The sequence below is a fragment of the Lethenteron reissneri genome, chromosome 61 (genome assembly GCF_015708825.2).
Source record: "Lethenteron reissneri isolate LAM-NWPU_2019-01 chromosome 61, ASM1570882v1, whole genome shotgun sequence".
In the NCBI taxonomy this organism is placed as follows: domain Eukaryota; kingdom Metazoa; phylum Chordata; class Hyperoartia; order Petromyzontiformes; family Petromyzontidae; genus Lethenteron; species Lethenteron reissneri.
This window is the reverse complement of record NC_083839.1, coordinates 7,176,293-7,191,903: the sequence shown is the minus strand read 5'-3', so window position 1 is coordinate 7,191,903 and position 15,611 is coordinate 7,176,293. Positions and strand designations below refer to the sequence as shown.

Below are 15,611 nucleotides of genomic sequence, written 5' to 3'. Positions count from 1 at the left end.
GACCCCACTGGGACCCCACTGGGACCCCTGTCCATCTTGCTGGACGATGAGAACGGCTTCACCTCCGTCGAGCGGCGTGTCGGGGAGGTCCACCAACGAAACACTCCCTTACTCACCCACCCACTGACCCACACAACTCACTCGATGTGATGTGGTGGGTTGTCTATTGGGTGTGATGCGTGGCAGTGCGGTGGGGGTGGTGGTACCGCTCTTGTTGGGGTGCGGCACGCCGGGCGGGGCGGTGGCCACCTTCATGGCCAGGCCGTAGGCCCCGCGGAACGAGTGGCTGTCCCTCACCACGAACGCGCCGGGCTCACGCGCCCGCAGCACCGCGATCGCTACAACAACAACCATCAACAACCAACAACAACAACCATCAACAACCAACAACAACAACCATCAACGACAAACAGCGCCACCACCATCGATTAGAATAGCTCACGCGCTCGCAGCACCGCGATCGCTCCCGTCACAACAACAACCATCAACAACCAACAACTATCAACAACAACTATCAACAACAAATAGCGCCACCACCATCGACGAGAAGAGCTCGCGCTCCCGCAGCATCGCGATCGATACCGCCACGACAACAACAACCATCAACAACCATCAACAACAACCATCAACAACCAACAACAACAACAACCAACAACAACAACCAACAACAACTATCAACAACAAACAGTGCCACCACCATCGACGAGAACAGCTAGCGCGCTCGCAGCACCGCGATCGCTACAGCCACAACAACAACAACAACCATCAACAACAACAACAACTATCAACAACAAACAGCACCACCAACATCGACGAGAACAGCTCGCGCTCGCAAGCACCGCGATCGCTCCCGCCACAACAACAACAATCAACAACAACCGCCACCACAACCACAATAAATCTACAGCCAGCATCAACCACCGCAACCACCACAACCACAGTAATGACAACAACAGCAGCAACAACAATCAGCGAGGGCACAACAACCGGCTCCGATATCCCTCGCCGCCAAAGGGAGCCGAGGACCGGGAATTGAACTCGGGTCGCCGGGTTGGGAGCGCGTCAGTGAGGACACGGCCATTATGAACCCCCTGAGACACACACACACACTACTACTACACTGGGTACACACTCACTACTACACTGTACACACACACACCTACACTCTGTACACACACACACCTACACTCTGTACACACACACACCTACACTGTGTACACACACTACACTGTGTACACACACACACACTACTACTACACTGTGTACACACACACTACTACTACACTGTGTACACACACACTACTACTACACTGTGTACACACACACACTACTACTACACTGTGTACACACACACACACTACTACTACACTGTGTACACACACACACACTACTACTACACTGTGTACACACACACTACTACTACTACACTGTGTACACACACACTACTACTACTACACTGGGTACACACACACACTACTACACTGTGTACACACACACACTACACTGTGTACACACACACACACTACTACTACACTGTGTACACACACACTACACTGTGTACACTATTGTGAGTACACACACACTACACTGTGTACACACACACACTACTACTACACTGGGTACACACACACTACACTGTGTACACACACACACTACTACTACTACACTGTGTACACACACACACTACTACTACACTGGGCATACACACATTACTACACTGTGTACACACACACACACACTACTACTACTACACTGTGTACACACACACTACTACTACTACACTGGGAATACACACTACTACTACACTGTGTACACACACTACTACACTGTGTACACACACACACTACTACACTGTGTACACACACACACACACTACTACTACTACACTGTGTACACACACACTACTACTACTACACTGTGTACACACACACTACTACTACTACACTGTGTACACACACACTACTACTACTACACTGTGTACACACACACTACTACACTGTGTACACACACACACTACTACACTGTACACACACACACACTACTACACTGTACACACACACACACTACTACACTGTACACACACACACACTACTACACTGTACACACACACTGCTATAGACTACACTGTACACACACACACACTGCTATAGACTACACTGTACACACACACACACTACTACACTGTGTACACACACACACACACTACTACACCGGGTATGCACACACACACACTACTACACCGGGTACGCACACTACTACTACACTGTGTACACACACACACTACACTGTGTACACACACACACTACACTGTGTACACACACTACTACTACTACACTGTGTACACACACTACTACTACTACACTGTGTACACACACTACTACTACTACACTGTGTACACACACACTACTACACTGTGTACACACACACTACTACACTGTGTACACACACACTACTACACTGTGTACACACACACTACTACTACACTGTGTACACACACACTACTACTACTACACTGTGTACACACACACTACTACTACTACACTGTGTACACACACACTACTACTACTACACTGTGTACACACACACTACTACACTGTGTACACACACACTACTACTACTACACTGGGTACGCACACACTACTACTACTACACTGTGTACGCACACACTACTACTACTACACTGTGTACACACACACTACTACTACTACACTGTGTACACACACACTACTACTACTACACTGTGTACACACACACTACTACTACTACACTGTGTACACACACACTACTACTACTACACTGTGTACACACACACTACTACACTGTGTACACACACACTACTACACTGTGTACACACACACTACTACTACTACACTGTGTACACACACACTACTACTACTACACTGGGTACACACACACTACTACTACTACACTGGGTACACACACACACTACTACTACACTGGGTACGCACACACTACTACACTGTGTACACACACACACACTACTACACTGTGTACACACACACACTACTACACTGTGTACACACACACACTACTACACTGGGTACACACACCCTACTACTACACTGTGTGTACACACACACTACTACACTGTGTACACACACACACACTACTACACTGTGTGTACACACACACTACTACACTGTGTACACACACACACACTACTACACTGTGTATACACACACTACTACACTGTGTACACACACACTACTAAACTGTGTACACACACACTACTAAACTGTGTACACACACACTACTACACTGTGTACACACACACACACTACTACACTGTGTACACACACACACACACTGCTATACACTACACTGTACACACACACACTACACTGTGTACACACACTACTACACTGTGTACACACACTACTACACTGTGTACACACACACACACACTACTACACTGTGTACACACACACTACTACACTGTGTACACACACTACTACACTCTGTACACACACACACTACTACACTGTACACACACACACACTACTACACTGTGTACACACACACACACTACTACACTGTGTACACACACACACTACTACACTGTGTACACACACACACTACTACTACACTGTGTACACACACTACACTGTGTACACACACTACACTGTGTACACACACACTACTACACTGTGTACACACACTACTACACTGTGTACACACACTACACTGTGTACACACACTACACTGTGTACACACAAACACTACTACACTGTGTACACACACACACTACTACTACACTGTGTACACACACACACGCTACTACACTGTGTACACACACACACTACACTGTGTACACACACACACACTACACTGTACACACACACACTACACTGTACACACACACTACTACACTGTACACACACACACTACTACACTGTGTACACACACACACACTACTACACTGTGTACACACACACACACTACTACACTGTGTACACACACACACTACTACACTGTGTACACACACACACTACTACTACACTGTGTACACACACACACTACTACATTGGGTATACACACACACACTACTACACACACACTCAGACAGATACCACTATCAGAGACACGATCAGGGTGGTGGCGACGATGATCGTGATGAAGATGACAGACAGACAGACGGACAGCCCAAGGGGCGGACGGACAGACGGACAGCCCAAGGGATGGACGGACAGACGGACAGCCCAAGGGATGCACTGCCAAGCGGACAGACGGACAGCCCAAGGGACGGACGGACAGACGGACAGCCGGAGGAAGAGACAGACGAAGGGCACCTTGGTCGCGGGACATCTCGGGCTTGTACCAGTACTTGGACGTGTCCTGCACGAACTTCACGTTGGCTCTTGTCTTGGCGCTCATGTCTGCAGCGACAGGGTCACACGCACCGTCTCTCGCACGGCATCATCTCCCACATCTCCCACGTCTCTCCCACGGCAACATCTCCCACGGCAACATCTCCCACGGCAACATCTCCCACATCTCCCGCTTCTCTCACACTGGAGCATCTCCCGCTTCTCTCACACGGCAACATCTCCACGGCAACATCTCCCACATCTCCCACGTCTCTCACACTGGAGCATCTCCCACATCTCCCACGTCTCTCACACTGGAGCATCTCCCGCTTCTCTCACACGGCAACATCTCCCACATCTCCCACGTCTCTCGCACTGGAGCATCTCCCACGGCAACATCTCCCACATCCCCCACGTCTCTCACACTGGAGCATCTCCCGCTTCTCTCGCACTGGAGCATCTCCCACGGCAACATCTCCCACATCCCCCAAGTCTCTCACACTGGAGCATCTCCCGCTTATCTCGCATGGCAACATCTCCCACATCTCCCGCTTCTCTCACACTGGAGCATCTCCCACGTCTCACACTGGAGCATCTCCCGCTTATCTCGCATGGCAACATCTCCCACATCTCCCGCTTCTCTCACACTGGAGCATCTCCCACGTCTCTCACACTGGAGCATCTCCCGATTCTCTCACACGGCATTATCTCCCACGGCAACATCTCCCACATCTCCCGCTTCTCTCACACTGGAGCATCTCCCACGTCTCTCACACGGCAGCGTCTCCCACGGCAACATCTCCCACATCTCCCACGTCTCACACTGGAGCATCTCCCACGTCTCTCACACGGCAGCGTCTCCCACGGCAACATCTCCCACATCTCCTGCTTCTCTCACACTGGAGCATCTCCCGCTTATCTCGCATGGCAACATCTCCCACATCTCCCGCTTCTCTCACACTGGAGCATCTCCCACGTCTCTCACACTGGAGCATCTCCCGCTTCTCTCTCACGGCATTATTTCCCACGGCAACATCTCCCACATCTCCCGCTTCTCTCACACTGGAGCATCTCCCACGTCTCTCACACGGCAGCGTCTCCCACGGCAACATCTCCCACATCTCCCACGTCTCTCACACTGGAGCATCTCCCACGTCTCTCACACGGCAGCGTCTCCCACGGCAACATCTCCCACATCTCCCGCTTCTCTCACACTGGAGCATCTCCCACGTCTCTCACACTGGAGCATCTCCCGCTTATCTCGCATGGCAACATCTCCCACATCTCCCGCTTCTCTCACACTGGAGCATCTCCCACGTCTCTCACACTGGAGCATCTCCCGCTTCTCTCTCACGGCATTATTTCCCACGGCAACATCTCCCGCTTCTCTCACACTGGAGCATCTCCCACGTCTCTCACACTGGAGCATCTCCCACGTCTCTCACACGGCAGCGTCTCCCACGGCAACATCTCCCACATCTCCCGCTTCTCTCACACGGCAGCATCTCCCACATCTCCCGCTTCTCTCCCACGGCATCATCTCCCACATCTCCCGCTTCTCTCACACGGCAGCGTCTCCCGCGCCTCGTCGTCCCGGTGTCTCTTCCCCTGCTCTCCGTAATGTCTCCGGACCGTCCGTGCGTCTGTCTGCCACTCGCCTGTCTGCGTGCGAGGTTGTGTGTGTAGCTACGTTCCTCTATCCGTACTCTCCCCGCGTGTCTCCCCGTGGTCGCGTGGCTTTTTCTCCGGCTCCTCCGGTTTTCCCCTCCACATTTAGAATCAACGTCACGCGTTCAGAGGATTTGGCCGCGAGACATTTTCACCCGATGGTGGGGCCACTTCGTTGAGCTATCATTTGCGGCAGGCCAGGTCCGCTTCTGAACAAGAGCCGTACAGCTCGGTGTGCCTCACCACCGCGTCAAACAAGCGGAGTGACGGCGGCGGTAGTAGTGACATGGGGCAGCAGCAGCAGTGCCAAGTGTAGAAAGTCTGTCACTAAAGGCCTCCGAAACAGAAGTGCCCAGAGCCTACAAGAATCTTAAACCGGCCCTGGTTCAGCCAACAGCACCGCTGCAGGTCTAATTATAACCGACCCCCAGCCTGACCCCGTGTCCACTGTCGAAGTGTAACCCCCTGTCCCGTTTCTCTCTCTGGTCCTGGTGTCTTAAGAGAGTCCCACGTCTCCCGAACCTCTGCCAAGTCCGCCTGAATGATGTCCACGCGCGTGTCTCCGTGTGTCTCAGCAATCCCTGCGTGGTCCGCCCTGTCTCCCGTGTCTCCCCCCGTCTGTGTGTGCTTGTGTCTCTAGGGGGACGGTTTTGTGGTGGCGCTTTGGAAACTAATTCCGTCCCGAAACGCGACACCGCCGTCCGCGCTCCGCACGCACAAAGACAAAAGATCTACCACCCCCTCCCCCCCCGTAGCCTTTAACACACCGATGGGGCAAGTGCTGTTTTCGGGCAGTACCTACGACGGCCGGAACGGCACACCGCAGGGTGTGTGGGTGGGTGGGTGGCCAGCCCCACGCCCGCCCGCCTTTGTCTCCCGAGTGCTGATGTTTACACACCGCACCGGGAACAGTCCTCATTTAAGGCCGAGTCGACCGCGGGGAGGCCCAGACCCCGTTCGGGTATTCGTCAAGAATGTTGGCCATGAGCTGCAATCGAACTCTGGTCACCGGGTGCATAGCGCAGCGCGCCAACCATTGCACCACCGCTCCCCACTACAAAAGGACAACAACGATCTCTCCACCTGTATAGCCTCTAACAGACTTGGGGCAAGTGCTGTTAAGCGAGTGGCACCTATCAAGGCTGGCACGGTACTCAAGCGGGTGTTTTGGTGGCCGCCGCCACCACCACCATGCCTCGGCCGCCTTTGTCTCCCCAGTGTTTTACACGCGGCACCGAGTACTCATTTAAGACTGAGTGGACCTAGGGGAAAGGGGGGGGGGGGAGGCCCAGGCCGGGTCCAAATATTCCAGCGCGCACGGCACGCGTGTCACGCGGACAATTCTGGCAGTCGCCCCCCTCGCCCGCGACCCCCGACCGTGCTGCAGACAGCGCCCGCCTGTTCGAGTCAGCGGCCACCTCCCGCAGAGGTCGTTCAGAGTCTCATCTTCAGTCTGCCGCCAAAGGAAGACAACTCAAGCAACGCTTTGCCACGGGGGCAACAACTCGGAGCGACTTGCGTCGCTGCAACCGTGCGTTCGCGACCACGCCAGGCGTGCCACCGCCGCGCAAGATAATTCCACAACTTGCGTGATGAACGTTGTAATGTGCCAGCAAACGTGACTCGAGTGGATAAGTGGGTGGGCGGGCGAGTGAGCTGTTATGCCCTGCAGTGAGGTGGTGGTGGTGGTGGTTGAGACGGTGGCACAGTCCGTGTTCTGGCAGAGACCGAGTCCTCAACGCGGATGGAGGCATCAGTCAGTAGCGGCAGTAGTAGCAGCGATAGAAGAGTGATATGGAGGTGACCGACCGCCGGGCCAGCGAGCGAGTGGGAGCGGCGGGACTCACCGCCGGACAGCGTGCCGCCGCTGGAGTACTTGAGCGTGTCGTGCTGCGGGACGCCTCCCCCGGCGAAATCGGTCGACACGTCGGCGAAGCTGCCGCTCGGCGTGGACGGCCCGGTGGACGGCGGCGAGCCCGCCGGCGCGGCGCCGTCGTAACCCGCCGCCGCCCCGTGCCGACCGGCCCAGCCCCCCTCCCACGCCGGCGCCGCCGGCGCTCCGGTCTCGAACGCCGGGTACCCGCCGCTACCGCCGATCGGCGCGTACATCGGCGGCGCGGGCGACGGGCCGGAGCGGCGCGGGGGCGACGGCGGTGCCGTCGCCAACGCGCCGCCCGCCACCCTGCGCATCTCGGGACTGGCTCTGCCGTTGTGCGGCACGGGGCCGCCGGGGCCGCCGTCGCGCCAGACCGCGCCGCCGCCGGGGCCGGCGAGCGCCGGCGATGCCGGCGGCGGCGGCGTGTTCGTGGCGACGTTCCGCCGGCACGGCCGAGGGCTGTCCGGCGTCGCCGGGCCGCCGAAGCCGAGCCCCGCCGGCCCCCCTCGCCACGCCCCGGCCCCCGCGGGCCCCGCCGGGTGATGGCCGGGGTGGCCGCCGAGATGGTGCCGGGGTCCGTCGGGCGAGCCGTCTGTCAGGTCGCCCAGGCGAGGGACGGGGCTGGCGCGGGGCCTGAAGGGGTAGGCCTGGGCGGTGCCGAACCCATCGCCGAATCCCACAGAGCCTTCGGCGAAGTAGCCGGAGAAGTCCGGGGACGGGGTCGCCATGCGCAGCGCGGGCTGCTGCTGCAGCTGCTGCTGCTGCAACTGCGGCTGCTGCTGCTGCTGCAGCTGCTGCTGCAGCTGCGGCTGCTGCTGCTGATGGTGATGCTGCTGATGAGCCGGTGAGCCCCTGCGGGAGACGCGAGGGTGAGGGCTCAGGGTGGAGTTCGTGGGTAGTGTTGGTTGGCTCGCGTGGTTAGGGTTAGAGTTCGTGAAAGGCTCTGGTTGGTCAGTGTAGGGACAGTGGTCTCATTGTCCAATGCCTTCATGCTCACGCTCTGACCTCTGCCCCCTCGCTGACCCCTCCGTGACCTCCGCCCTCTCGCTCTGACCTCTCACCCGTGTCGAACATCGACCTCCTGCCCTCACGCTCTGACCTCTCGCTGACCCCTCCGTGACCTCCACCCTCTCACTCTGACCTCTCACCCGTGTCGGACGTCGACCTCCTGCCCTCACGCTCTGACCTCTCGCTGACCCCTCTGTGACCTCCGCCCTCTCGCTCTGACCTCTCACCCGTGTCGGACGTCGACCGCCTGCCCTCACGCTCTGACCTCTCACCTCTCCAGGCTGCTGCTGCCGCTGCTGTGGGAGGCGAATGCGGCAGGGCTGCTCAGCTGACCCGCGCCGGTCAACGAGGGGGGCGACCCGATCGGGGAGTCCTCGCCGGGGCTGTAGGCGAGCGGTCGCGAGTGGCTTCTCAGCTCTTAAGGAAACAACAACAAAAACAACGCGGCAATGATAAGATACCACAACAATAATAAAACACCACAACAATAGAACACCACAACGTGGCAATAATAAACCACAACACAACAATAACACACAACCTAACAATAATAAAGCAACAATAAACCACAACACAACAATAACACACAACCTAACAATAAAAAACAACAATAACACACAACACAACAATAATACACAACCTAACAATGAAGCGCAACACAACATAACACACAACCTAACAATACAATAAAACACAACAACAATAATACGCAACACAATACAATAAAACACAACAACAATAACACACAACCTAACAATACAATAAAACACAACACAACGTAACAATACAATAAAACACAACAACAATAATACACAACACAACAATACACTAAAACACAACAACAATAACACACAACCTAACAATACAATAAAACACAACAATAATACACAACACAACAATACAATAAACCACAACAATAACAAAACCAACAAAAACCAGATCATTTAGATAACGACTAAAGACGAAAGCATCACAACATAAAACGCAGCAGCAGCAACAACAAATACCACCAACACAACTACCGGCCACTAAAACGCCACAACTAAAACACAGCACCGACAACATTGAAACAACTGGATAGACTGTCACAGCAACGTGGATGTTTCACCGCCGGCCCAGGGCTGTGAACAGCATGTGGATGTGTTCACAGGACGTGTTCACGCGTTCAATGCCGAGGCAATCGCGAGACGCGGGCATCCACAGCGTCTGACGCCACCCACACCCCCAACTCTCTACAACTCTCTAACAACTCTCCCAGATTCTCAAAAAACTCTCCCAGACTCTCTCCTAGACTCTCTACAGACTCTAACGACTCTCCCACTCTCCCAGACTCTCCCAAACTCTCTAACGACTCTCCCAGACTCTCTCCAAACTTTCTAACGACTCTCCCACTCTCCCAGACTCTCTATAGGCTAACGACTCTCTAACCACTCTACACACTCTCTCCTAGACTCTCTCCTAGACTTTCCCAGGCTCTCTACAAACTCTGTAACGACGCTCCCACTCCCAGACTCTCTAACGACTCTCCCACTCTCTAATACTCTCTAACGACTCTCCACAAACTCTCTAACGACTCTCTCCTAGACTCTCTGCAGACTCTCTAACGACTCTCTAATACTCTCTCCAAACTCTCTAACGACTCTCCCACTCTCCCAGACTCTCTATAGGCTAACGACTCTCTAAGCACTCTCCCAGACTATCTACAGACTCTCTTCAGACTCTCTAACGACTCTCCCAGACTCTCTACAGACTCTAACGACTCTCCCACTCTCTAATACTCTATAACGACTCTCTCCAGACTCTCTATAGACTCTCTAACGACTCTCCCAGACTCTCTACAGACTCTAACGACTCTCCCACTCTCTAATACTCTATAACGACTCTCTCCAGACTCTCTATAGACTCTCTAACGACTCTCCCACTCTCCCAAACTCTGTAATACTCTCTAACGACTCTCCCAGACTCTCTACAGACTCTAACGACTCTCCCACTCTCCCAGACTCTTTAACGACTCTAACCACTCTATAGACTCTCTACAGATTCTCTACAGACTCCCCCACTCTCCCAGACTCTCTACAGACTCTCTACAAACTCTCTAACGACGCTCCCACTCTCTCAGATTCTCTACAAACTCTCTAACGACTCTCTAACCACTCGACAGACTAACGACTCTACCTACATACGCTCTAACGACTCTCTGATCCACTCAGGGTCGACTCTCACTCTCTCTCTAGGTAATCACACCCCGTCCACTCCGAGCGACTCTCCAGTAAAACCCACCAGCGGCTCTTCGAATTCGTTAGCGACTCTCCGGCTCATCGTGAACTCTCGCAGCAGAGACTCTGCAGCGCATTGCACAACACTCTGGCAACACTCCCACAGCGTCACTCACTAAAAAAAACACTCTCCAGCACAGACTCCCCCAGCGCAAGATAATCGATGGGCGTCACAGCCGCCCTCTGCAAGACGCTCTAAGGCAGCGTGAACGGTCCGCGTAACGGATGAACTCTCTCTAAACTCTCTCTCTAAACTCTCTCTCTAAACTCTCTCTCTAAACTCTCTCTCTAAACTCTCTCTCTACAAACTCTCTCAAGGACTCTTCTCGAACGCTCTCCACAGACTCCCCCCCCCCCCCCGACTCTCCACAGAGTCTCTCTCTCTCTGTCCCGTGGACGCCCGCGGAGTTTTACCCTCAAGCTCGACAGTGTGCGGGCCGCTCCTCGTGCGCGCGAGGGAGAGAGCTCGGCCCCGCGACTCCTCAACAACTCCAGCGGGGAGAGCAGCGGGCAGGGGGGGGAGAGGGGGCAGGGGAGAGGGGAGAGGGGGAAGAGGGGGCAGGGGAGAGAGGGGAGAGAGGGGGGAGAGGGGGAAGAGGGGGCAGGGGAGAGAGGGGGAGAGGGGGAGAGGGGAGGGAGAGGGGGGAGAGGGGGAAGAGGGGGCAGGGGAGAGAGGGGGGAGAGGGGAAGAGGGGGCAGGGGAGAGAGGGGGGAGAGGGGGAAGAGGGGGCAGGGGAGAGAGGGGGGAGAGGGGGCAGTGGAGATGGAGGGGGGATAGGGGGCAGGGGAGAGGGAGGGGACACTGGGATAGGGGGCAGGGGAGAGGGAGGAGCGGGGAGAGGGAGGGGACACTGGGAGAGAGAGAGAGATGGGGAGATTTGGAGAGGAGGAGGAGGAGGGGGTATAGTTTGAGAAAGACGAGTGGGGGAGGGAAGAGGGGAGTGGAGAGCGGAAGAGCGGGAGGAATCTAATGGGAGGAGAGTTTCAGAGAAAAGAAAGAGGGAGTGAATGGAGAGAGAGGGGGGGGGGAGTTGGAGAGCGAGAGAAAGCGTCGACAAGACGAGAGAGACAAAAAAAAGAGAGAGACAGGCGAGATGGGGAGAGATGGGGAGAGTGGAACACGAGGGAGAAGAGAGAGGGGGAGGGGAGAAGGGGAGGGGAGAGGGGGCAGGGGAGAGGGGGGAGGGAGGAGGCAGGGGGGGGGGAGGAGGCAGCGGGGGGGAGGAGGCAGGGGGAGGGAGGAGGGAGGGGAGGAGGGGGGAGGGAGGGAGGGGGAGGGAGGGAGGGGGAGGAGGGAGGAGGGAGGGAGGGGGAGGGAGGAGGGAGGGAGGGGGAGGGAGGAGGGAGGGAGGGGGAGGGAGGAGGGAGGGAGGGGGAGGGAGGAGGGAGGGAGGGGGAGGGAGGAGGGAGGGAGGGGGAGGAGGGGGGAGGAGGGAGGGAGGGGGAGGAGGGGGGAGGAGGGAGGGGGAGGGGGGAGGGGGAGGGAGGAGGGAGGGAGGGGGAGGGAGGAGGGAGGGAGGGGGAGGGAGGAGGGAGGGAGGAGGGAGGGAGGGGGAGGGAGGAGGGAGGGGGAGGAGGGGGGAGGGAGGGAGGGGGAGGGAGGGAGGAGGGGGGAGGAGGGAGGGAGGGGAGGAGGGGGGAGGAGGGAGGGAGGGGGAGGGGGGAGGGGGAGGGAGGAGGGAGGGAGGGGGAGGGGGAGGGAGGGAGGGGGAGGGAGGAGGGAGGGAGGGGGAGAGGGAGGGAGGGGGGAGGAGGGAGGGAGGGGGGAGGAGGGAGGGGGGAGGGGGAGGGAGAGGGGGTAGAGAGGGGGAGGAGCTCTCCCGGGAGGAGCAGGAGGAGGCTGCGCCGCGCGGGTGAATGAGCCCATTGTGATGGGCGCCATGGGGGGTGGAGGGAGGAGGCCCAACCCCAAAACTCTCCCCTCACCCGCCCTCACCACACAGACTCGCATTGCCCACGGACTCTGGGGTTCGCGAGTAGCGTGCACACTGCAGAGCGACGTGGAAGGAAGGCCCACACCGTCACAACGCCTCTTCCAGACGGGACTTGGCACACCCCAGAGGTCGCAAACGGGTTTTGATTCCTTACCCGTACCCGGCCGCACCAGGGTCGCAAACGGGTACCCGATACCCGTACCCTACCCGATACCCGGCTACCCCATACCCGGCCGGGTACGGGTAGGGTACGGGTACCCGATTGCGACCTCTGGGATGAAGCCATGTTGCAGGCGCGGGTGGGTTGATTCTAGGAACTTGAATTGTGAGAAGAGACAAGACGTTGGGAAATGAGTGACAAACAGTTACTCACCAGTGACTCACGGCCTACCCGTACCCGGCCGCACCAGGGTCGCAAACGGGTACCGGTACCCGGCCGGGTACGGAGAGCCGGGTATCGGGTAGGGTACGGGTATCGGGTACCCGATTGCGACCTCTGGCACCACCCCCCACACACGTACACAGACTTGGCACACACCCCCCGGCACAGAGGCTTGGCACACACAGAGAGCGAGAGAGACTTGGCGTACACACACACAGAGCGAGAGAGAGAGAGAGGATAGATAGGGGTTCACACAACGCGTCCGCAGCGGAAACTTGCACGGACACGAGCGGCAATGACTGTGAATCAAATCAACAAAAACCTCTCCCTCCCCCTCCTCCCTCCTCGCCCGCCACCGCTTCACATCGCAAAGGGAGAGAGGCGACGAGAGGGTGACCTCGGCACGCCGGGTGGCATCGCCCACGACCAGTGGCGGATCAAGCGAAGCGCCGGGGCCTGTAGCGTGCGATATTTTAAAGGGGCCACTAAATAAATAAATAAACACACGTAAATATTCAAACACAAATGTTTAACTTGCACAGTAAGGCAGTTGTGTTTTTTTTTCATTTGCTATACAGCCGGATAATACGACAAATCGCTAACCTTAATCACCCACCCGGTCGTTCATAAAAGTTGAAGGCGGTATAGTACTATAGTAATAGAGCAAGTGCAGAATCACTGAATCGGAATTGATAGCTTGAAAGCATTTAGAGCGGGGCCCTTGAAAGTGCGGGGCCCGTAGCTACTACATATGTTGTAGTAGTAGTAGTAGCTACTACTACTACATCATATGTAGCTACTAGCTACGGGCTACATATGATGTAGCTACTGCTACATATGATGTAGCTACTACGTCATATGATGTAGCTACTGCTACATATGATGTAGCTACTTTTGCTACAAGGATAATCCGGCAGTGCCCACGGCTGACCCCCCCCCCCACCTCCGCTCTCGTCGTGACCCGCCCAGGGCCCACCGGGCACGCAACGCCGAGCGGCCAGCGACAAACCCGCGCCGTTGAATAATCCCCAAATCGACGCGTTTGGCTCGGGCGGCGTTGAGTGATGCATCACTGCCCCGAGTGAGCCTGGAGGTCGCGCCCTGATGCTGCGGCCCTCTCTGTCCGCCCGGGCCGTGGGTCTCCGTGCGAGTCCGTGGGTCCCCGTGCGACTCTGTGGGTCTCCGTGCGAGTTGCCTGTGGGTCTCTGTCGGAGTTTGTGGGTCTATGTAGGAATCTGTGGGTCGATGTGGTGAGTCTGTGGGTCTCTGTGTGCAGCTCACCACTGCAGTGGCCCAAGGCGTTTCTCTGTGTGTGGTTAACCGGTTTAACAAGTTTTCATGCGGTTACCGGTTACTCAAAAGTAACCCTAAATCATCCCAAACACCCCCCCCCTACTCATCCCACTCAGCCCCCCACTACTCATCCCACCCAGCCCCCCACTACTCATCCCACACAGCCCCCCACTACTCACGTGTGTAGGGAGTCGGGGGTGCCACGGGGAACGTGGGCGTGGGGGGCCCCGTCGCGTACCCCGGAGTCGGGGAGTGGGAGTAGGGGCTCGGCGCCCTGTGGGCTCCCAAGGGGGTCCCCCCGTACTCCTCGCGGGGTGCCTGCACAGGCGCGGACAGCGGGCCCGTCACAGCGCGGCGCAGACACCCCACGCTCAGCAACCACAGCAATCACAGCAGCAGCAACAACCGCCATGCGCCACTAAGTGGCGGTAACGTCACCACGACGCTTGTGCCAGGGCATGTGCACGTTGAGGCCACGTGAAGTGTCGAACGCCCGCTGGCAGGAGATTCACGGGGCAGACCCAGGTGCCACGGGTCGACTGACTGAGATGACCGAGATGACTGGCTGATGCACCACCTGTGCCCCCTACTGTGCTAACGTGCTGTGCTTTAGCCACCCGGTGCTCCGCTCGTTGTTGTGAGCGTCGCTCCTCCACCCTCCGTTGTTGTTGGAGGGCGACTGCCTCCAACTGCCCAGTAGCGTCCTTCACGACCCTCCTCCACAGAGGCCGATCTTGACACCGCTGGTACCAGTCATCGGCAAGTCCACTCAGCTCCACGTCCTCCTGTACCACAACACTCCATCTCTTTTCTAGTCCGTGCCCCGCCCGTTTAGCCCCCTCGATC

The 15,611-nt window shown here is 56.5% G+C and overlaps 1 protein-coding gene across 1 annotated transcript in view; it reads right to left on the bottom strand.

Annotated features, from left to right (window-relative positions):
• Positions 1-15,611, bottom strand: part of LOC133358274 (tensin-2-like) — a 93,388-nt gene that overhangs the window by 9,680 nt on the left and 68,097 nt on the right. Inside the window, exons 15-19 of the mRNA XM_061576510.1 lie at positions 14,945-15,083; positions 9,153-9,297; positions 7,844-8,724; positions 4,311-4,397; positions 207-338 (exon numbers count right to left, since the gene is read on the bottom strand). Coding sequence (XP_061432494.1) covers positions 207-338; positions 4,311-4,397; positions 7,844-8,724; positions 9,153-9,297; positions 14,945-15,083 — 1,384 coding nt within the window. The remainder of the gene's footprint in view (positions 1-206; positions 339-4,310; positions 4,398-7,843; positions 8,725-9,152; positions 9,298-14,944; positions 15,084-15,611) is intronic.